A 24486-nucleotide genomic window follows, 5' to 3' on the forward strand; every position below is an offset into this window, starting at 1 on the left:
TCAGAATACGTATAGGCCTACTGAGTTCTTTTCTATCCAGAGGGGACATGTATCACTTCAATGCTTTACCATTAAAATATGAAACTGTCATATATAAAAGTCTTGACGGATTCATTCATGGGTCAACTGTGCCTTGGAACAAGGTTATGAAAATGGTGCTGTCTCTTTAAATATTACTCAAGTAATTCCTGGAGCATGTATGTGCCCATAAAAAAGAGATAAGATAAACCTCCCAGTCCTCCACGCAAACACTTAAAGAAATTTCTAAATTATACAGCAGTGGCATCGTCGATGTAACACCTGCAGGGAAAGTGGGAGGCTCGGAAAACACTCCATACGGACGCTGGCTATAGCAGAGCAAGACCAATGTTCCTATGTATGTCCAGCATCTGTCCTCCTGTTCAACTGGCATTTTACTCTGGAATATTTCTCTACTTATTACCTTTATGCACAGAATCAGCAGAGAATGCAACCACGTGTGCTATGCATGGTCTGGGTCTCATCTGTCTTATTTCTGCAAATCAGGTAAGACACAAAGATTATATGAAATTGTAATTTATTAACTTTCCTTTGCAAAGTTTTCAGGAGAAAGCCAGGAGAGGCTTTACTGCTCTATAGTCACTGGAATCATTTAGAAAATAACTATATTGGGATCTAAACTATGCTTACCAAATGTATTGATAGTAATACTATTGATGTTACTGTTGATTATTGCTATTGTTTGCACCTGGAATTTGGAAAACTTTTGTAGTGGGATGCATGAAATATTTATTATGATAAATCTTTATTTACTATAAGTGAATAAAGGGCTGTTCACAACAAGCACTCTTAACTATAACGATTACTATAACTACAGTATATCATTTTCCATTGTCATTATTCATTATAATTGTGGCGTGCGTGTGTGAGTCGGCAGAGCAGACGGAGAGCAAGACTTGTTTTATTAATTTAATCATTGAAAGAAAACTAATTGCGCCTCTAGGCTTTTAAGTGGTAGACGACATGCAGTCCTATTGCACTTTACTGTTACATTTTTATCTGAATCATGCTAAGCATTCACGACACCTAGTTTAAACTGCATGCACATTAGTGACGATAAGAAAACAACCCTTTATATACTGCTATAATGACAGGGTTGATATCTGTACCACAGGTGTCACATGCAGTACAGTACTTATAAGTTCAGACCTCCTGTCTCTTTGTAGTTGACGAGATTTGTCATCTTTTTTTAATAACCAATATCTAGTACAAGTGTGTTTTAGGGTATGATGTTCTATGAACATTCTCTTATGAGAGGAACAACAAAGTCTTGCTACAGACATTTCTAACTTCAACCCGACAGATCTGCACACTGCAAAGAGATGAAAGTTCCCAGTAAAGCACTCAGGCCACCCTCTCCATCGGACTTCTTAGACAAACTAATGGGCCGGACATCTGGATATGATGCTCGCATCAGACCCAACTTCAAAGGTAAAAGCAGCAAGTGCAGTGATAGTACTGTATAGGTGCTTCTCTGTGTGTGTGCATGTGAACCGTCTCACATGACGAATGTAGGCAGTGAAGCAGCACAAATCCTATACCAGATGGGTTATCACAGTGGGAGAGCCCTGGGGGCATGACATTTTTAAACAGAATTACTTCAAGTCTTTTATTGTTGTTAGAAATGTGTCATTACCCATGTCTGTTTATCCTTTAGGTTACATCTGTTTCCCTTTACGCGTGATTCTTTCAAGCCTCCTGTTTCCTTCTGTGTACCCCCTACAGCGTACAGTATTCTTCTGTATTAACCCATAGACCTAGTTAAGTAATTTCTCGTTCTCCTTTGCCCGTGAAGCCAGCAGAATCTGATTCTCTCTGACACACTTCCTCCTCATTTCTCTGGGGTCACATTTCATTTATATTTCATATTTGCTCCACATCTTTGAGATGTTTCAGTGTGTAGGCTACTGGCCAATTCCCAGCTGATTATCTATAAATACACTAATGTGACTACCGAGAATCAATAAATTATGACCTCATAGGAAATTACTTAACTTGACTGAAATATTTAAAGGTTCAGGTGTTGGTCAGATGAACCAATGTCTGTTTTGGACTTTGTTAGCTGAAAACAGGATTATAAATATAGAACAAGCAGAAGAGCCCTGTGTTTGGGGATTTTCAGTGTTTCTTTCTTTTCTTTTCTTTTTTAAAGCACATGCCTCAATGGATAATTATGTCAAGTTAAAATGGCTGTGATAATGAGTAACAAAGGTTAAGGAACTGAGATGAGCTGTTTTTCTCAGGTCCCCCTGTGAATGTCACCTGCAACATCTTCATCAACAGCTTTGGATCTATCACTGAAACAACTATGGTGAGAATTAAATGTTTACATTAAATGTATTATTTTTTTTTACGTGTGATTAGTGTTAATGTGGTTAACAAAACCATACTTTGTTGATCGCCACCCCCCACCGATCTGCGCTTGTTTTGGCCCCCTCCTTTTCTCCCTCTACACCAAACCTCTTTTCTGAAAATAGCTGATCTATAAAAGCTCACAACGTATCGTAAAAGTGACGTGAACTTGAAGATCACTATTTTCGCCAAATGTTCACCTATTATGACAGAATAGGGACGCTCTGGTTAAGACAAGAGTGACTACTTGGGCTTGATGGATTCATCTTTCAATTAGCATCACTGTGATTTCATTATGCTACAGTAACCAGCCTGAGGGAAGTAGCATTCAAATAAATGTTTCAGATTACTTCATTAGCAGATTACATTATTTCCTTTTTCTCAATGACAAGATCAAAATTACATTCTGTTAGTTAGGGTTAGTGGATCTTCGTCAAATGAATTATAATTCAAAGTGGGTTCACTGACTGTAACTAAGCTGCCATTGTGATAATCACACTGTTTGCCATGTGTAGTGTACTGTAGGACACATTATCCCCTTCGCAAAACACAAAAACATAAACAGCTGGCACTTCCATATACTTTAGTCTACAAACTGAAAGATAAGAGTTGACTTGAATTTGGCTAAGCGGAAGAGTCCACTGGAAGAGAAAGAGTTAACTGACCATGTTTTGGTTGGATTTTTAGATGCACTTTACAATTTGAAACCATCAACATGGTTGGTCAATGATACCTGCGGCTATAGCTAAATATATGGGTGGAGAGCTCGCATGAGAAGCAGGAGGTCCCGGGTTCGAGTCCCGGCAATGTGTCAAGGTGTACTGAGCAAGGCACTTCAACCGTAAATGCTTCTTTCTGACCACTCTTCACCAGCTGGGTGAACCTGAAAACCCAACTTCCCCCACAGGATCAAATAGGTCTAACTATTATTACTATTATTATTAGTAGAAGCTTTGCAAATATACAGGTACAGTACATGTATATCAGAATAATAATAATAATATCTACATGATCCTCAGATCCTGATGCCTGTATAGTTCTTTAAAATGTATGTAGTAACCCTGAATATCTGGTAGGAAATACTGTTGTCAATAAAGTCAAAACTCTATTCTAATACATTCCATTGCGTTCCGCACTATAGGACTACAGGCTCAATGTATTTCTGCGGCAACAATGGAATGACCCACGCCTGGCATATAAGGAGTATCCTGATGACTCATTGGATCTGGACCCGTCCATGTTGGATTCCATATGGAAGCCTGACCTGTTCTTTGCTAATGAGAAGGGAGCTAACTTTCACGAGGTCACCACAGACAACAAATTACTCCGGATATTCCAGAATGGCAATGTCCTCTACAGCATCAGGTAATCACTAAAGTCTAGCTGCGTGCATTGCGTGTTTGACCTCAGACCTGTCACCTGGCGTGTGTGTCACTGATAACCTGAGGGTGCCGTGCGGGTGGGGGACGTCCATCAGACCAACTGACCAACACATGAGAACACATGTCTGTCTGTCTGTGTGTCTGGGGGTGTATAGGCAACCGCTTCTCTAATTGGCCAACCCGATCCATTAGCTTCACGGATTGGCCAGATTTGTGTCACGTTTGTACCGCTACCAAGTGGTAGTGTGCACATTAGACCTCCATAGAACTCCAAATATGGGGACATGTATTTCCCACCCGGTTATGCAATACCCATTGTACCTGTATCGTTCCTGACTTGTGTAGCGGTCCCCGAGTAGGCCAGTGCCCTTACCGCTCTAATATATATATATAAATCACACCTGTGTGAAGTGAGGGGCGCTCTTATCATTATACATCAGCTCATGAACAACTGAATTTATGTGATTGGTTAGCCGATTTGCTCGTCTACATATGACGTACATTTTCCCTTCATTGTCAATGGCATTTAATGTTTGTGTTGCCACAAATTTACGTCATATTTGAAGCACATATGACCTAATTTCTCCCTTCATTGTCAATGGCAAATGTGAGACATGTGGGGACAAAAGCTGTATGTAGGAGGGGCTAGCGCCCGTCTCTCTGGAACACTGACCCAAATCTAATTCTTTGTAATTGTAGGGTTAACATGCTTTGGGGACAAATGTCTCTAACACAGCTGCGTATTTCCTTTAACATGCATTTAAATGAGAGAACACCGAGAGCAAGCTTCCATTTCCAGCTGTAAACTATTCCTCATGCAGGCTGCAGGCTAAACAAGAGAAAGGGTACAAATTGCAAGTGACTGCAGTGTCTTTGGGCTACAAAGTAACATATTATGGTTTACACAGAAGCTAGTGATCCTATAAGCCCTGAGCACTCTTTTTGTCCTTTACTTTAAGTGTGACAGTTGTATGAATATGACAGGCATTGCATTGGTGTTCAAGCTCTTGGCCCATCAACGAGATAAGTGCACTTTCTTGCATAACACATAACAATGTATGATTTATGATATAAATCTTTTATTTGAGTAAATGCTCCTAGGTGGATTGGGTGCATGACAAACCAAATAGTGGAAATGAAAGAAAGCACTTCTGACACTGTCTGCAAAGTACTGTATGTGTTTACTAGAAAGCAAAGCAATATTTGAATGTCACATTTCATCAAGCAATGTTACACGCTCTTCCATTCAAAGCGAGAACAGCACGCGGGCTAATATTTCCCCATAGCAAGTCGTCACAGATGCCAATATAATGGTTAATATGACATAATGAGATGTAACTGCTCCACTGAAAGCAACGTTGTAATATTGTGCATTCTGAAAGATGAGATAGGCCTACTTTGGTTCCTATAATGATGTGCCAATATTATTTTACATGGAGACATGCAGCACATCTGCATGACTGGCTGACATATCACAGTTGATATGTCTTCCCACCACCTCAAGCTCAACATAGATAACACAGAGTTTCTCTTCTGTTCCTCCCTGGGAAGTGTTGCCCCTGCAGGACATTTCCATTTCCATTGCCAAGAACCTACCGGTAGTATCCTTGTGACTACCTTAAGCACACATTACAGTGATTATACTCACTCACTCCTGTAGATGTTCACTTCACAGCATTCTGGAGGATCAGGTCCTTCTTCACCAAGGAGTCTGCCCAGCTCCTTATCCAAGCTTCAGTCATATTCAGTCTTACAAGGAGTCTGCCCAGCTCCTTATCCAAGCTTCAGTCATATTCAGTCTTACAAGGAGTCTGCCCAGCTCCTTATCCAAGCTTCAGTCATATTCAGTCTTACAAGGAGTCTGCCCAGCTCCTTATCCAAGCTTCAGTCATATTCAGTCTAAGGAGTCTGCCCAGCTCCTTATCCAAGCTTCAGTCATATTCAGTCTTACAAGGAGTCTGCCAAGCAGCAGCTCCTTATCCAAGCTTCAGTCATATTCAGTCTTACAAGGAGTCTGCCAAGCTCCTTATCCAAGCCTCAGTCATATTCAGTCTTACAAGGAGTCTGCCCAGCTTCAGTCTTACAAGGAGTCTGCCAAGCTCCTTAATCCAAGCCTCAGTCATATTCAGTCTTACAAGGAGTCTGCCCAGCTTCAGTCTTACAAGGAGTCTGCCCAGCTCCTTATCCAAGCTTCAGTCATATTCAGTCTTACAAGGAGTCTGCCCAGCTCCTTATCCAAGCCTCAGTCATATTCAGTCTTACAAGGAGTCTGCCCAGCTTCAGTCTTACAAGGAGTCTGCCCAGCTCCTTATCCAAGCTTCAGTCATATTCAGTAGTCTTAACTACTGCATCTCCATCCTTACTGGATACTTACTTACCTACTGGAATGCTCTCCCAAATGTAGACCCCAATACCACTTATCTCTAAACGTATTTGCCATTTTTCACTATTTTGAAAAATCTTTTAAAATAGTTCAAATAGCCGACCTACAAGCTGCCAATGTAGTATAGTAAAAAATGGCAAATACCTTTTAAGTTTAGGGATGAGGGGTGGTGCAAGATAGGGCCCCACTACTTCGCTCACTCCACTGGCACACACTTGCTGCTTTTCACTGGTGAACTATTAGTACAAGGTGACCTGCAACTGCAAGATATGATCCACTCCTACACCTCTTCATGGATACCTCCATTAGTCAGGACTGCAGACCCATGCCACAGTCTGAAAGCTCATCACTAAAGACTCCTTAGACCAGGGGTCTCGTTGTACAGTACAGAATATAGGCTATACTTACGTATTATTTGTTTATTACTACTTGGTTCTAATGCTCCAAGTACGCATATGAAATTCAGTCACTGAAAATATACGTGGCCAAAGCCTGATTCGTGGCAAAAACTAAATAATATTGGCATTTCATTCCTGAGTTCCAACAGAATATGAGCAGATCACATAGACTCAACAACTATAATATGATTTTAAAGACCTGTCTACTCACCAGATTCACTGATTGAACTTCATATTGCACTTTTCTGTTGTCAGAAAACTCATATAGGAGAGGGAACTTGGATCGAGATTTCGTGTAGTTTATAACCTACTTGATGCGCACTCAAATGAGAAGTTCTTAGATGAAAAAAGAAGAGATTTACCAGGTGTACGCTAGAATTATTCATCAAAGCGTTTTGATTTAGCCAAACACATCTTTGCAAAACACATTTTTGGAACAAAATGCCTCAAATCATCCAATTGCCATTTAAGGTGTAAGAAGAAATGGCACCCTATTCACATTGGCTTATTATAGCACCACCAGGAGGCCACAATAACCTGACCTTGCCTGGTGGAGACCTGTTCCCCGAGGGGCACGTTTTATTATGTTTACAATGTTATTCTTTCCCTAAATCTAACAACAGCCCCTTGAATTCAATCTGGGGGTAAATCCACAATGTTCTCTTATGAAAACCAGATACAGTATACTGTATCTCAAACCTCTTCTTCTCAATGTACTCGTATCTTTTACTATATGCCTCAAATCCCTCCAAGTGGCATATAACCCAGGAATATTTATACATTCATATGGGATTCAAGAGCACGTATGCTAACTTTCCTTTGACGAGATTGAGAAGATTGAGTGCATGCGGTTGTACTTCAGTGATGGTCATTTGCATAATGGTCTTTGATACATTCAGTGAATATGTGTGCCACTGGGTCAGAGTGTGGTCCAGTGGGTCCCGGGCGTGCATGGGCTGTGGCATTTTATATGCATAATACAATTAATCAAGGAATAAACAAGCACAATTTTTCACAGTGGGTGGTTTTAGTGCGCATGAGGCATGTCATCCTGATACAAGTCTCACTGTGATGTTTTGTATCGTGTATGCCAACTTTCTTTTAGTGTGTTAGAAAGTAATGAAAAAAGAGATTAATAATGTATATTTATATGTACAGTATATAGGCTATGTATATGTGTGTGTATGTGCGTGTGCGTGCATATAAAATGCTAAAATTCAAGGTTGAAGGGTTCAAAATGGCTATATATTCCAGTATTTATTCAGTATTTGAACCACGTACCACTATTTGATGAGTTCTAGCCATTCATTTCATTTTGTCCACAATTCGTTGCTGTATTGTAGTGGTAATGCAGATGTTTAACAAATTATTTAAAATCTTGAGAACATTAAAATGTAACCAAATGGACCCATAAGGGTCCATTTGGTTTCACTTTACGCTCTCACGAAAGCCCAGTATAAGTCCAGCACAGTATACACTTTCACAATATATTCCTTTTTTTCCATTTTCAAGGCTCACTCTAATTCTGTCCTGTCCCATGGACCTGAAAAACTTCCCCATGGACAGTCAGACATGCACAATGCAGCTTGAAAGCTGTGAGTAAAAACTTCCTCTTTTGACTCTTTCTCCATTCCTGGAGCTAGTAGACGTGACAGACTTGATACATTATATAACTGTACATGTCAAAGTTGCCATTATTAACATGACCCATATATCACCTCGCCCTCCCCATCGTCTCTCCTCCAGTCGGTTACACCATGAATGACCTTATTTTTGAATGGCTGGATGTGGGTCCCGTGCAGGTGGCCTTTGATCTGCAGCTCCCTCAGTTTGTGCTGAAAGAAGAGAAAGGTCTTGGCTACTGCACTAAGCACTACAACACAGGTATGGTCTCCATCCTGGCCAGCCCACTCTGTTAGAGACAGTGGTTCCTTCAAACTTTTCAGGCCGTGACCCCCCCCCCCCCCCCCCCCCACCCCCCAAAATAATCACATTTGAACTGGGGACCACCGCGCACCCTGACTTGCAATGTGGGAGTTGAGGGAATACATTTTGTTTGACTCGGTTCCACAGCTAAATATTGTGAGCATAACAGATCTACAAGCTCACAACGCCAGGCACTGTGAGCTTCGGCTAGATTGGCTATTCCTTCCTTTTTTTTAGCCAATGTTTGACCAGTTTTATAGGATATTTTTTTGATTACTTCTGATGCAGTAACAGTCTTCTTCTTTTAGTCTGTTTATTTTCTTCTTTTTTTAGGTAGTCCTTAAATTGTCACTTTACTGCCATCTGGCGACCCACCCCAAAATAATTTGGGGGCCCTCTTCGGGGGTCCCGACCCACAAGTTTGGAACCACTGTGTTAAGGATAAGCTAACTACAGTTTGCCCTGTACTGTCTGTATATTCTTGTCAAACATGTCTCCTGTGCATAGGTAAATTCACCTGTATAGAGGTAAAGTTCTATTTGGAGCGTCAGATGGGCTACTACTTAATCCAGATGTACATACCCAGTCTGCTCACTGTTATTCTGTCCTGGGTCTCGTTCTGGATCAACATGGACGCTGCCCCTGCCAGGGTGGGCCTAGGAATTACTACAGTGCTCACCATGACAACCCAGAGCTCTGGTTCCAGGGCGTCCCTGCCAAAGGTTGGACAGGAGAAATGAAATAACACCTGTGATAGTACTGTAGTTACACTGTACAGTCCTGGGAATTTACTCATTACTTTTAACATTGGCCTTGGGCTACATGCCCAGTATGGCCTGATTGGCCTCTACTGTTTTCAGACGCTGGCTGTTTGATTTAGACATTATTTTTGGCTAAATTAACACCATTATTTTATTTTTTATTAAATTAGTTCATTTTTTTTATAATAGCAATGTGGTAAAATAATAGAGCTCTTTATTTCTTTGATCAAAATATTAAAAAACTAACACTATTGCTATACTAACACTATTATGAATTATTCTAACTTGTGTTCAAATGTATGGTTGTATATGCCGTAGGTGTCTTACGTCAAAGCCATAGACATCTGGATGGCTGTCTGTCTTCTGTTCGTTTTTGCTGCACTTCTGGAGTATGCGGCCGTTAATTTTGTCTCACGGCAGCACAAAGAGTTCTTCAGACTGCGAAAGAGACTAAAAGAACAACAGCGACAGAGAAACGTGAGTGCAAACCCACCCACCCACTCACCCCCCCCTAGGCAACTGTCACCTACTATTCTCTATGACTAGCTAACGCAGAGGCTGCACAATTCATCTGCATGTCACAATCCATGCTTGAGAATTCAGAGAGCACTGACCTGTGCTTAATGAATGCCTTCACCTCACTCCACCAGTGGCTACATTTACTAAACATCTTGCTTCTACATCTTGCTCAAAGCACTTTGAGCTACATTTATGTATGAAAGGTGCTATATAAATAAAGTTTATTATTATTATTATTATTATTATTATTACTACACAGATCTCTTTTCATAAAGAAAGGCCCAAACATCTTTACCCAATAAAACGTTTAATGTAGCATTTAAAATAGGTTTCAGAATTCCAAAATGACTTAAATACCACTTAAAAGTATTGAATTGTCTCTTGTATTGTCCTTTTATTAACATATTCATGTCTCAAACACTGATTTATTATTGTTTTTGTTATCATTTAAATCTATTTCGATCTCAAATGTCTCAAATTGGAGGCTGTTTTCTTTTTTACTGTAGATACATCATCTGAAAAAGAAAACAACAGCATGTCTTCGTTGCAGTTTTAGGCTGTGTGATCACATGTTTACTAGCTAAATGTGTGCTTTTTTGTTTTGTTTGTTTGTTTGTTTTTTCCCATCAGCTGGGAAGTGGTGAGACTAAAGTGAAGGGAACCAACATGCCAGACAACAGCGCTCCGCATGAGTCCATAGCCCAGCAATGCAGTGTTTGTGCCAGGGTAATACATTCATCTAGCTTCATTGAAAACATACAAATCAACATTTTAGAGCAGGGGTGCCCAAATGGTCTACCAGTAGATCACAAAGGCTGTGCAGGTAGATCACATGACATGCCCCTAAAGGATATTTAACTTAAATATTAAAATTATATTTTGTGGCATCTGTCACATGAATTAAGGTGACTTGATTGATTGACATAAAACAGGGCCTGTGTTGCTGTACACAAACGTTGGTAGCATTATAAATTAAATAGTAATACCAAAAAGCCATATTCCATATCTCCCCCTCTATTTCCCAGTGCATTTGTCTTATACTGTATGTAACGCCAGTGCCGCTCTTCCAACCCTCAGGTACATTTTTCTTAATGTATAATTTATTTCAGTGGGTAGATCTTGTTGAGCTGGTAAGAAAAAGTATTACTCGTTCATCCTTCTTGTCTTTGGTTTTTGATCTATAGGAAGAGGAGCTGGCACAGCAATTCTACCAGAGTTTAGGATTCGCTCTCTCAGCAGACGCCGGACCAGAGATGGACGCAACGCCAGTCTTTGCCGATTTGCCTCCTGGATTAGGATTCTATGACATCCGCAGGCGCTTTGTGGACAGAGCCAAACGGATCGATACCATATCCCGGGCTTTGTTCCCACTCAGTTTCCTCATGTTTAACGTCCTCTATTGGCTGACCTTTAAAGTTCTACGACATGAGGAAGTCCAAGCCACACTGTGATTTTTCCATCCACTGAGAACTACCTTAATTAACACTGATACCTTTAATTCTATGCATTTTTTCCTAATTTAAAAATGCAACCTACATTTGAACACTCTCTGAGTTATGAATGGACATTAACTACTTTATTATGCATAATTTTACAATTCACAATTTGTTAAATTTTTGTCCCACCAGGCCGAAACAGCCATATAGGAGAGGGATTATGTTTTGACACCTGTGAGTCTGTCTGTCTGTCTCTCTCTCACTTAATCTGTGAGCAGCTAATCTCGGGCACCGCCTGGACTGGTCCAAATTTCTAATCTGCCTCATGGTGGCGCTATAACAAGGCACTTCATGTTTTGGTCTATAAATCTTGAACCCTTAGAATAAAAAAAAGAATCATTGGATCACGATGCAACTCACCATTAGGTCTGCCGGCTCCGCCCATTTGCCTCCATATTGCATTTTGGCTTTGAAAATTTGCTTGAGGGGCCCATTTTACAAAAGCCACAAATCAATCAGCTTCTGCCTATAGGGGTTGCCACCACCGTGAACACTGTCATACAAACTATAACTCCCGCAGCTTCCTCATATAGGCCTACTGGCTGCTGCACCCAAAACTGACACAACCCTGGGTAAGCAACCCAGCGTGGCGGGGGTCTGCACTTTCTTTCGCACTAGGCTTTAAACTAAGTCTAGAGTTTACAGTACACTCCACTTACTATATGACTCAGAGCCATGAAGTGAAAAGAAGACAGGGACTCTTGAGTAGGTCTTTGTGTAGCTACTACACAGCGCGCATATGCCATATGTGTGTGTATGTATGTTTTTAATCAATGTGTCTCAGGTAATAATAATCTAACAATGGGAAAGGGTTGTCCTAATTGCTATTCCTGTTTATAATACTATGAGTTAAGTGTTTCCATTTAACAAGACTGTTAAGGGACTTTTAAATTGCACGCTAGCTGAGATGGCTGAAGTAAAGTTGTGTGTTCAAATGAAATCCAGTCACCTGTGTGACTTATTTTCATTGGGTCCATATACCATCAACTTATTTTGTTTGTATTCATGGCAACTACCAGTTGATTATTATTATTATGTTTTAGGAATTATTTCCTTCTGAATTAGCTGAAGAAACCACACAGGGAGAATGGAAGCTCAGAATCCAGTTTTCATTTGGTGAATTTTGTTACCTTAAATAGTCAATGATATGTAGCCTATACTGTAGTTTGTTTAGGGCCTGTATGCCTCATACAACCTCCCATACAAATTCTGAATTTTCTATTAACAAATCTCAGTTCTCATCTGTTATAATGTTTTAGCTGCCTTTTGGGTACTGTATACAATTCTATAATGATTAGGATCACCAAAGTTGATTTAGTCTCTGAGTATCCTATGCTTAATGCCTGTGTTGGGTGAGGTCTCATATTTGGGAAGGATAAGACGTTGTCCCAGGTTTCCTACGTGTAACATTAGTGCCCCCTGTTGTCCTGCACTTTGCATGTACATGTTTTAGGAACAGGCACATAAATGTAGTTCTTGATAAGGTACTACTACACACAGATTTTCTCTCAGGCAAATAGCCTACAAATGGTGTAGATTAGAATATAGATCACTGGAATATATAATAATGTCCCAATTGCTGCCTCATGAGGTTGTTAACATAAATTTATAGGAATAAGCACTTTATTGATCCAGCAGAGTGAATGCCTTGATCACGCCACAGGGCAGGGCTGCCAACACTCCTGGATCCCGCAGGAGTCTCCTGCAATTCGACCATATCTCCGGCAGGACTCGGACTCCTGCATTGTCATCCCTCCTGGATTTGGTATCAAACTCCTAAAATTCACCAGAACACAGTCATTTACATCTACTATGTTAAAAACAAGTGTCTGGGGGAGGACCCCATGGGCAGTGCATGTAATCATACAGAGATGTTCACTTAATCATGAATGGTTAAAGATGTGTCTTGGGGCTTCAGTCATCAAATTATTTGTGTTTCAATGGCTGAAACTGTACCCATCATTTTCCAATGCTAGTAAGGCAAGCCTGATAAAAGTAAAACTATCTACTACCACACCCAAAAATATCTCCAAGATTCTGGCAGCCCTGGTTCAGGCTTACGGTTTGGGTTTAGGTAAAATTTGACCTATAATATTATTATGGGCAATTGGGCATAATGACAGTAGTCATGTCTTATTGCACATGGGGACTTATGTCAGTGATTACGTCACGTGACACATCAACGAATCCACACATGCCTCATCTCATCCCATTCCAACATTATTTCCAATGAATCCAATCAAACTTCTTTACAAGTTTTGTAACTGCGCGTCCAATTTAAGAAACGATTTCAGAAACGTTTAGAATACTATACTCCTTCATATCATCCATCCATTTGACAATAAACGTCTGTATCATATGAATCACAATGAAAGTAGGCCTGCATTCATGTTAAACTCTTGATTTCTTTGCCCACTTTTTGCTATACTCCTTCAACATAAATAATACAAAAAAATACAATCAAATATTTATTTGAGAATATATAAAATTCGTTTTCTAAAAAAAAAAAAGAATCTGCCTCTGCGGGGCACTTCTCCCCCCACCCCCACCCCAGATAGTGTCCCCCGCATGGAGACGTGGCAGCTCCATTGGTCATATGATTACATTTCACCGAACCAAACCCCACCCGTGTTATCGTCCAGTCTGCAAACCTTTCCGGGCGGCTGGTCAACACGTAAAAAACAACAACACTGTTCCATTTCGTGAGCGGATGACATATTATTTTTCGCCGTTTTCTCCCACGTATTTTAACGGTGCCAGAACATGTTCTTCTCGGAATAGCTACACCTTAAATGCAACACATAGGAGTGTTGGTGGCGCGGCGGTGGTGGCTGGTGACCACCCAAAATAGTATCGTTTTTTTAGACCTTTACTGCTGACGTTTCCAGAGCTTCAAATAGCTTCCGTTTTCCACTGGCACTGATTGGACTGTTCTGTGAATCTGGACAAGAAGAACCTTCCACACTTCAATGGAGGAACAGCCCAAAGATCTGCTGCGGGCTCCACCACACACCGAGAGACAGGGACACCACCAGCGCCAAGGAGACGACACAGACAACCCCTCTACTCAACACACACCTTTAATAAAACATGACCAGAGCCACAACATCCAGTACCAGCACCAGGAAGCGACGACGAAGAAGAAAACAGGTTAGGGGAGGAAAAGTTAGCTTACATTACATCGTTCATGCTAGCCTTAGTCAGCTAATGTCAGTCAGCCACACAGCAGACAGACCAGACGGGGGGCTAGCATTTTTTAGCTAACTCGGCGACAAATGGCAGATCCACAAGCTCACAATGCGTCGCTTACGCGGCGCACAGTGAGCTTGTAGATCGTCTTATTTTCGCCGCGCGACGCCCTCGTACGGGCGAAGTGCAACCAAGAGGCTTTAGCTAAGCTAACTCGCGGCTAATTTTGCGTACACGTAGTCACGCCACGCGAGCGTTTCTTTCGCTCGACAAAAATATAAGTTATTGCTGTTATTTTTAAACCGAATGCAACGTTGAGAGTTGCGTCGACACTTTTTCAGTTGGAGATGGGGGGGCAGGGGGCCAGGGCATCCATGTTTTTTGGTCGAGCTAAATGAGATGGTCGCTCGCGACGACCGAAGAAGTACGTTAACTAAGCGTTATAACTCCATCGCAGTTGAAGGTGTGTACGCTAGATTTTTACAGTCAACCGGCTGAGATAACAACGCATGTTACTGACGGTGAGGGGACTTGAGGCCCAAATCGATTCCAACAGACCACGACAATAAAGTTAAGCTAACGCTCGTTTAGGTGACGTTGCGTGACAGTTGGTGTGGTGGTTGGTTTGACATATCGGGGATTGACCTTGTGTGCGCCGGGTTTCAACCAGCCGTTTAACGTGTGCTTTCTACGGTGTGAACGATGGCCTGCACGAGAACCCTGCGGTCCCGTGTGTGCTCGACGACGTGTAGCTAAAGATTGTTTTTTGTATTGGACCTTGTGTAGAGTTTTACGAAAACATGCCGGCTCCACTGGAATGTTCCGTGGATGCATTTCCTGTCGGCCATGTTAGAATATTATTGTAAGCTAATGCTAAAGTTAACCTGCACAGCTAGCATAGATATTTCCCGGCCGTCACGCTTGTTAAGCGTTTTTAAACTCTATACAGATACGTTGGTTGTCTTCCATTTGTATCAATCGATGTGCTAGTTCCCTCTTATGCCACACATGAACGATTTGCAGTGTCAAAGTTGGAAAACTTGGTGATTGGTCTGGTAGTTGTCATAGGCTATTGCTAATGCTATCTATGTTTTTTTCCCCCGGGTGGGCCTGTTGCATGTTGTGCTGTCAGCCTGGAATCACGCGAACAGCTCCTAGTATGGCTGCTTCAAATGACACGCTTAGGCCAACACTGATCAATCAATGCTTTCTGTTCACCCAGACAAGAATGATTTTGCTAATAAAAATCGGCTGCTCTGTATGTTTTAGTTGGGACACAAACGTATCGAGGTTTCACCAACAGCCTAGGCATGCTATGATTTGAGGTTATGTAGGCTACACGTATAATAAGCAAAGACCTTACATAAGAAAAAAAAAAAAAAATCACATGAGTAATGTTTTAGTTTGTTGTAGTGCACTTTTCCTTTAAGATACAAACTGAAACTATAGAACAGCAGATATACATTGTATTTTATTAACTGTAAAAAATAAACTACATTAGTGAGTTAAAATGCAAATTTAACTCTAGAACCTAGAGTTCATACCTACACACAACTCAACTATGCAACATTCATTGGCTTATCAATACATTCAATATAAATGCTGTATGCAGCAATCCCTAAAATGGCAAGAGAGGGTAATTGCATGAATGTAGAGTTGACAGTGCTTTAACTATTCCCACAATGGATTTTAACGTGATTGTACTTCCCTTTCAGGTAATAGAAAAATAAACATCGGTGAGGAAGAGGATACTGTTGCTATGTCGTTTCCCTCCAGCAGCAATGGTAACAGACACATAAATACAAACGTGAAACAGAAGTCAACACAAAAGCTGTACACAACTGCTCCAAAAGTGAGCAGCAAAGGTTTGGACCATAAGAAGAATATGGACCTAAAACATGACAAGGAAAAGGCCCTGGATTTGCATCACACTGAGGGTCAGTCGGTGGATAAGAAAGACCCTATATTGCTTCAAAATGGCATTGTAAACTGTGGCTTCATTACAAATGGTTATTCAAGCAAGCAGTCGCTGGACAATGATGGCAGTGGCTCCGAAGGTGGATATACTACTCCTAAGAAACGCAAGGCCAGATGTAACAGCATTAAGCACATTGAGAATATGAGTATTGAAAAGGAGAAGGACATGCAGCAGGGAAATGCAACCCATGATTCTGGGGCTTTTAATCCAGATACAACAGAGAAGGGAGTAAATTCAAGACTGGATGGCTTCAGGGCTGGCCATAAAGCAGAAGTTCACTCAGCAACTAGACGGGTGGTTACCACTGAGATGCCAATGGGTGAATCTCAGAGGAAAAACTCGGATGGCAAACCTGTAGGCACGTTTGGTAAGAAATTTGAGGAAAGGCACAAAGCAAAGCTTTCCTCTTCAAAAGAGGACTCATGGACTTTGTTCAAGCCCCCTCCAGTATTTCCTGTGGACAATAGCAGTGCTAAAACTGTGCCCAAGATCAGTTATGCAAGTAAAGTAAAGGAGAACCTCAACAAAGCCCAAGGTGGAGCTGAGGCACTGCCTCCGCCTGTTAGACTGTCACAGGTCCCCATGTCGGCTATGAAAACGATCACCTCAGCTAGCTTTACTAATGGTCCTGTTTCTGGTAATGGAAACAGCTGCCCATCAATGGGTACCTTCTTTGCCCCTGCTGCTAGTAGTATTCCACCAGCCCCTTCTCTCCCAAGTGGTGAGAATGTAGCATCTCCTTTGGACAGTAACTGTAGCTCGACAACCAGTGCTGTGGATGCAGAAGCTTATGAGCCTAGAAAGTGTACTCTTTTAATTTACCCTTTAAATATGCAACCTGTGCTCCCTAGTGCTCGCCAACTTGATGCACCGGCTGCTCAGACAAATCAGAAAGCCTTGGGCGATATCTTCCAGAATCAGTGGGGGCTTTCCTTCATCAATGAGCCCAGCTTGGGCGCAGAAGGAGGAAATGGGAAACTTAATGTGGATGATAAACCTACTGTGGTCACATTTCACGGAGAGTGTTCCCCTGTATCAGCCCAGGTTGCCCAGCCATGCCTTGACTATAGCTCATCAATCCCAGAGCCATTGGCTCAAGACCCAGAGAAAAGGACTTGTGTCCCCAGTGTTTGTGCAGTGGCTGAGGAAGAAACAAAGACACATCCACGCGGCCAGGATAAAACAAAAGTGGAGGCCAAGAGTCCAGGTTGCTCTGTGTTGGTCCCCAGTAAAGACAATGGTGCTAAGCATGTGCAGGGCCTACTGCCCACCTTGTCATTTGGCTCATCTAAAGAGCAGGCCCATTCAAAAATCCTTGATAGAAGGTGTAGCTGGGGTTCCTTCGATGTTAAAGCTGCTGTCACTTATCACACTAAAGGTAACTTTCATCAGCTTATCTCTTCATAATTTTTCTATTAATGGCAATTTGATGTGTAATAGGGCTGGGCATTTAACTGAAAATGTATAGAAACCGACATTTAGAATCAATAACCAACTTGATCTTGCTCATGTAGGTTAATTGGATCAGGTTTATTTTGTGTATTTTTTTTAAATATATATCTATATATTAACAAATTTACTTTCTACTAATTCTAATCGTTTTCTAATTTACTAAATTGGTAATATAAGTCTAGGTGTGGTAAATTATATTTGTCTCAACCTTTTTTTGTTTTGTTAAAAGATTAAACTAAAGCACTATATTCTGATGGTAGGAATAATTGCTAGTGTGTTTGTTCAATAACGGGTCCCCCATCTCTTAGCTCTTTAATGAACAGAGAATACATTTTCAGGTGAGGAGGATTTTCAACCAATCAGGAGAGAATACCCATTGATCAGCTTTATATAATTCATTTCCATTTGTCATCACTTAAAATGTAACTTGTTTATCCTGTACGAGTAATCTCTTATTTGGATAAAATTGGCACTACGAGCGGGAGAGACTTTGAGACCCCATTACTGAACAAACACTATAGCAATGATTGCTATAAAAATATATTGATTATTTTGTGTTCTTTTTGGATCACTTATGCTAACTAAGTAATATCACTTTCCGTACCTTTAACCACTTAATCCTGAACTTTGTTGTACAATGGTGGCGTACAAAAATGGAGGAAAATAGCTGATCTACGAACTCTATATCTGCTATTTTCACTCGTTTTGAATATAATTGTTCATTAATCATGACGTCCTATCGCCCAGCCCTAATGTGTAGCCTGAAAGTTTGTATGTGCTGGCTGTTTTGTTTCTTAATATCTAATAATGTATTTTTCTTCTACAGAAATGGAATACATTTTCAACTTGAAAAAACAAGGTAAATGATATTGACTGTTTTACATTTAGAAGAGATGAGAGAAACATCGACTGAAAGTTCAAGAATCCTATATATATATATATATATATTGTGTATGTGTATATGTGTGTGAGCTTGTACAAGTAATATAATCTACTCATAATGTAGTAATTATGTGTAATAAACCTAGTAACTGCTGCCTGGTGTAGGAAATGTTGACAGTTATATATTCTATTTAATCAAGTAAATATTGACATCAAGTCAATTTGTTTATCTCCTCACCACACATTCAATGACACAAGTCGCTACTAAGAAATGTCCTTGAATGTGTTTGTCAGAAACAAATTGAAATGGAAGAGTTTCATCCAAGGTTTGACAAAGGTTTACCATTACCGCTAGTATTTTATGTTAACAGAAAAGCCAAAAGCTGTGGTACCTGGACACTGGGGGATTTCCAAATGGATTTAAAAAGCATCTACAAGTTTGTCTTTGGGTGATAAGTCTCAACTTATCTAATCATGTAATCTTTCTTTCCTGTGCTCTAGATCCAAAAAGAGTAGTGGTTTATGATGAGACCAAGGATGGACCTAATCAGTGAGGAGGTAGATCGCCCACAGTACTAACCTCCTCTCCTGGGTGCTGCAGTTCTCTACCACGGATGTCATGATCCTGTTGGATAACTTTGTGAGACTGTGACTGTGAGAAATAAGACATTTGTGTGTCATCATGGATTTAGTTTTGGACATTGGGTGAAATGATGGACCTTTTTGGGGGCGTCATCGTTGGACTTAATTCAGAAACACGTACTCGAAAGAAGTGTGCAGGAGTTATGTGGTGCCTCTCCAAATTATATGAATGGACACTAGTGACACTGTGCTGTGATAGACATGCTGTGTCATAGCTCTTTACAAATATTGGGAGTATCTCAAAGGAGGTGTTGGACTGCACCTCCCAAGCCTTTATCCTGTTGTCCATTGAACTGTGGCAACTGTCAGTGTGACTGTAGGCTGCCTCAATCATTTTGTTTCTCCATGCATTCAATTTGTTCCTTGTAGATATATTTTAAAATTTCCACAGCATCTGTGTGCAAATTCGAAATCATCACAAAAGACGAGAAAAGAATGCCTTGAACTTGTGAAACTGAATGGTTGGCGGTCTTGTTAAACTGCGAATTGAGTGAAAAGTTGAGCGGTATTGTCGGGCCCTATCCAGTGAGGGACAACATTTGTCTTAATTACATGGAGGAAATTAGAATGCCCAGTAAATAACTGCTTGCTCTGCGCTCTCTCTCTCTCTCTCTCATGACACTATTTGTCCTACATCATGCATTGCAGTGTTCTCTATGCTGCATAAGGACCCCAGAGCACAGAAAACAGAAGTGCCCGTTGTGAAAGAAAGCCACGCTCCTTCATTTCTGTTGTTTCATACTGGTTGTACTAACACTTAGAATCGGGTTATGGTTTGTCTTCATCAAAGTCTTTTACTCTTATCCTTTAAAACTCCATACATTTCATGTGATCAAATGATACATGGTTCGTTCGACCTATTCTTACATTCAGATTCATACCGTATCATATGACATGAATCATTATATTATGTGAATAATGTGAGTTTAGGGATATGGTGAAGGTGACGAAAGCACAGAACGCCACTTGGAGTATCATAAGTGGTATTCTGTGTTTTCGAGCATTTATTTTTCTCAAAGGAAGACTCAGGATGTCCATGCAAATTATTTTTGCTACATTTTCTCCATTAGGAAAATGGTTAATTTACATTTGTTCCCAAGTCTTTTTTTTGTTTGTTTCTTCTTCAAAACCAGTTGAAATGTACTATATCTTTTGCTAACTCAGCATTGTTCAACTGTATGGCATTGTATTTCTTGCATGTTTACTGGTGGAGATGAGAAAATCAGAAGGTCACTGTTCATTACCATACAAAGATAACAGTAAAACACATTTGCAATACTAATCCAGGGTCCCTGACTAGCCACTTTGTCATATTGTGTTAAAATGTGAAGATAAATAGTACTACGTATTATGTTATACTGTGGATATTTTTAGTTTGCAAACAAGTGTGCAATAACACCATGCAGTCCCTATAGCTTGTGAAATGGCTTATATGGGACCTCAAAAACATCACAAAGCAGTTTTTGCCTGTAGTACTTAATTGGCATATTTCTGTGTCCCAACAGGTTAAGATGATGTGATCTCATCAATTACATAAACTCTTGCATAGTTTAAATATTGTGAAATCAGTTTTGTAGGTGAGGCTTTTTCAAAAGTTCTATACAAGTCTAGGGAGCCCAAATTACGGAACATGCTAATTGGCCGGCCATGGCATTATGTTAATACACTCTCCAGGATTGGTTGTCGGCTAAGGACGATAATTATTCAAGTTTCCTTCGTCTAGAATATGTGATTTGGTGGATTAATAGCACTTTATGTAAACTAATTACTTTTATCTTTTAATTACAAGAGAGATCTATATGTACTGATGAGAAACTCCTCGAAAGAATGGCTCTGGGCTGTTACTTTTCAGAAAAAAGATAAATACAGAACTATTAAATGTAACTCAGGTAGTGTTGATAAAGCCATGACTATGTTAAATATTTTCTTTTTCTTTTCTTCCCTGCCAAATGGTCCCTGTCATGTAATGTGCCCAAATTTAAAATGGTTTAAATGCTTAATTGGAGTCCTGTTGTATAATATCATATGCTGTAACAGAACACCAAATTATTTCATTTGATGAAAGTTGTCATGGCTTGCAATTGATCATTGTAAGCTGTAAGCCTACGAATTTCACTTAGTGAAGCACATTTCTCTGCATTGATTTCCTTGAATTGAACATAATCTTGCAGTTTGTGATGATTCAGTTGTCATTTTTTATGGTGTAGCAAGTCTTATTTTATCAAGCGGCTACAATCTAGCTCTGAGCTTTCAAGACTAGTTCTTATGCTCGATGATTAGGCCATGTCACAACTTGTATTAAACACAGGGAGGGAACAGTAAGACATAATTGCAATTAACAATTATGTTTTGTACAACCTTGACCTTTTACTTCCCTCTGGCTAAGCCTTGGTAGCCGTCTATGATTTATGCTTTGTCTTTTTGTTCCATTGTACATTGCGTGACTGTCTTTTCAGATGAGAACAAAATGGTCTTACCTGGTCAATAAGGTGTTTCTGAATGCATGTTGTCCATTAATATTTATACTTTTTGTGTGTTTTTAACGATAGCCGAAAATCTGGCATAAATATTGGCATTGTGTTCTTTTCTGAATGCCCATGCTCGATAGACAAAGTGACTCAATCAGGCTCCCATAACCTAAATGTCAAAATATATACAGTGCAATGCATTGAACCGGTCTCAAACTATAAATTGCATCTGAGTGGACAGTGAACAGTTCTATGTGCTTCTAAATGTAAAACAGGGTGGTCAAAATCGGTATGTGAGTTTTAACTTTTGTCTTATGGTGAATGGCCTTTGAGCTTTTTTGTTTTGTTTTGTTTTGTTTTGTTTTTCTTCCAAGTTTTAGTTTTTAGTTTTGAGGTTTGTCCTGGCTACAGGGAAATCAGATGTCACACACCACCTGCACCAAGGCTCCTCATATTTTAAGGCACTTAATACAGCATCAAGGCTATACTGAATATGCATTAATGAAAAGATAGACATTATTTAACATTGTACGTAGCCTGCAAAACCAAAAACTGGCTCTTGATAGTGGAGTATACGGTAATACAATGATGGGGGGGGGGGGGGGGGGGGGTGTTGGTGTGCTTGAACATGTGGATTCTTTGTTTTCTCCTCCCCCTCAGGATGTGCAATCACCTCAAGGATGCTGAAGCAGGCCTCTGGGTTTTTGAATGAGTTTGGCCATTTGGCCATGTTTTTGGGTGTGTGCATAGTGAGTTCTTCCTATTATATGCAAGTTCCCCTTATTTTAAAAGAAAAATCTGTTTCATGTTCAGGTGCCTGTGTGATAAATATACTTTTACAGCGATTTTGATTGTTTAAAAACTGCTTCCAGCATATATCCGTGCCATGTATTTTTTATTTTTTTTTCTTCCCTGTAATGTTTGCTAGTCAAATTTTCTTACAGCTGTCTTTATTTCTTTTAACTGACATGGAAGTAGTTGAAAAGCAATGTGCGTTTTAGATGTTTGCTAGATTTTTAACTGTTATGGCTTGAAAATTGTGTGACCGAAAGCCAAAATCACTTTGAATGGGACTGATTTTTTGTGAGAACTGCTTGCTGATGTGTAGACATGCCAGTCCATCGTCAAGTTATAAGGTCAGAGGTAGCACATTTTAATTTGAACTGATTTAACTACATATTTTAACTTTTGTGTATGTTTTTAAAATACTAAGTTTATTTTTGAATTGTCACTTAATTTATCCATAGATGCACAATTAGTATCAAACTACTTTATTTCAGAGGATTATGATAGGGAGAATTACGATGTCTCATTTTTGATCATACAGTTTTAGACTTTAGTTGTTGATCAAGACTGAAGTAGACCTATTTTCCCCATATAGCATCAATATTAATATATTTGAAGCTGATGGTAAATGCTACTTTTTTTCAACAATTTTTATACAAATTACTTTTAACTATTTTCCTCATAGTCATGCTGAAGTAATGGGAAAACTGTACACCAAGAAAGTTCCTGTTAATGCATTGCCCCCCGCCCCCCCCCTGTGTATTGTTAATTATATTGAGTGAGTTATGGGGTATGAACTTACAGTTTGACAACTCTAAATCTGCTTTCGCCAAAGGTACACACAACTCAGATATTCAGCTACTTCACTTTATGGCCCACGCACAGACAGGCGACGTGATGCCCAGCTTTGTGACAAACTGCAGGGCACGGGAGGATCTTTGAGTCGCCAATACTGTAGCAGCTGAATGTCCTTTCATGAGTGTGATATGACTTATGGTATGAGCAAGGAGAAATTATTGGAGAGCAAAACTAATACCTAAAGTGCTGCTGCTTCATCCAGTAATCAATTGTCTGTAAAGGGAAATGCTGGACTTGGTGTTTGTGCTTCATTTTAAAAAACTGTCCCTCTTACTGCTGTGTTTGCCTCTGGGGAAGACTTTCTCTTGTACTTTTTTTTCTTATTTTTTTTTTTTGGGGGGGGGGGGGGGGTACTTTTTAATTTTCCTCTATGGCACCTGAGAGGTACAGTATTTACACTTACAAACATGGGGCATAACCAAGAGCATTGTGCGTCTTAACAGAATTCTGTACTGCAAAATGTTTGTGTGGAGAGGTGATAGGCTATGTGGTGCCGAGTCATGTTCGTTCTGTTTCTCTGTGTCATCTCAAATGGCTATGTGCTTGTTGATGCATTATAAGTTTGCTTCTCTTCTTTCACCTCTTCACTTCCAGCTCCCAGAAAATAAGGCGATTGACCATATTCACACGGTGGCCATTTTGCTGTTGCATTACTCCCCCCCAACCCAAGGGGTGGGAAGGGTTTCCCCAACCATGTGTCACAATAGCAAAATAGCTGCCCTGTCAAAAGGGTCAATAGCATTTCTTTCTAAAAAAATGTCTTACAACTTCTTGACATTTAAAGTTTTTAAGTGTGCAGTCTGATTGTTTCATTATGTTTTCTTTGAATTTAACAAGTGTCACATTACAATGTTCCTTTTTTAAAAGCATGATAATAACCCTCAAATTCCAAACAATGTAATAGATTTAATTAAATTAAAAAAACAAGTGTTCACAATTTTAGTTTCCATTAAAATGTCAAATTTTCATTAAGAA

The 24486-nt window shown here is 40.0% G+C and overlaps 2 protein-coding genes across 3 annotated transcripts; both read left to right on the forward strand.

Moving 5' to 3' along the window:
* Positions 1 to 487: 487 nt before the first annotated feature.
* On the forward strand, positions 488 to 11211 carry glra4b (glycine receptor, alpha 4b; the record flags this gene model as incomplete). The annotated part of the gene is made up of 10 exons (XM_080781030.1): positions 488 to 525; positions 1343 to 1470; positions 2283 to 2350; positions 3533 to 3756; positions 8067 to 8149; positions 8301 to 8438; positions 8988 to 9202; positions 9560 to 9718; positions 10391 to 10486; positions 10945 to 11211. 10 exons carry the CDS (start codon positions 488 to 490, stop codon positions 11209 to 11211), a joined length of 1416 nt encoding a protein of 471 aa, XP_080637156.1.
* A 2631-nt stretch (positions 11212 to 13842) lies between these two features.
* Positions 13843 to 24486, forward strand: nufip2 (nuclear FMR1 interacting protein 2). Of its 2 annotated transcripts, none has more exons than XM_080779983.1 (4): positions 13843 to 14406; positions 16161 to 17801; positions 18702 to 18734; positions 19259 to 24486. In XM_080779983.1, the coding sequence occupies exons 1-4, from the start codon at positions 14226 to 14228 to the stop codon at positions 19309 to 19311; spliced, it is 1908 nt and encodes a 635-aa protein (XP_080636109.1). In that variant the 5' UTR covers positions 13843 to 14225; the 3' UTR covers positions 19312 to 24486. The 2 variants fall into 2 exon arrangements, with proteins under 2 accessions (XP_080636109.1, XP_080636110.1); XM_080779984.1 differs by lacking the exon at positions 13843 to 14406 and adding an exon at positions 14835 to 14908.

The sequence above is a fragment of the Protomyctophum bolini genome (assembly GCF_963924005.1).
Source record: "Protomyctophum bolini genome assembly, chromosome: 13".
Classification (NCBI taxonomy): domain Eukaryota; kingdom Metazoa; phylum Chordata; class Actinopteri; order Myctophiformes; family Myctophidae; genus Protomyctophum; species Protomyctophum bolini.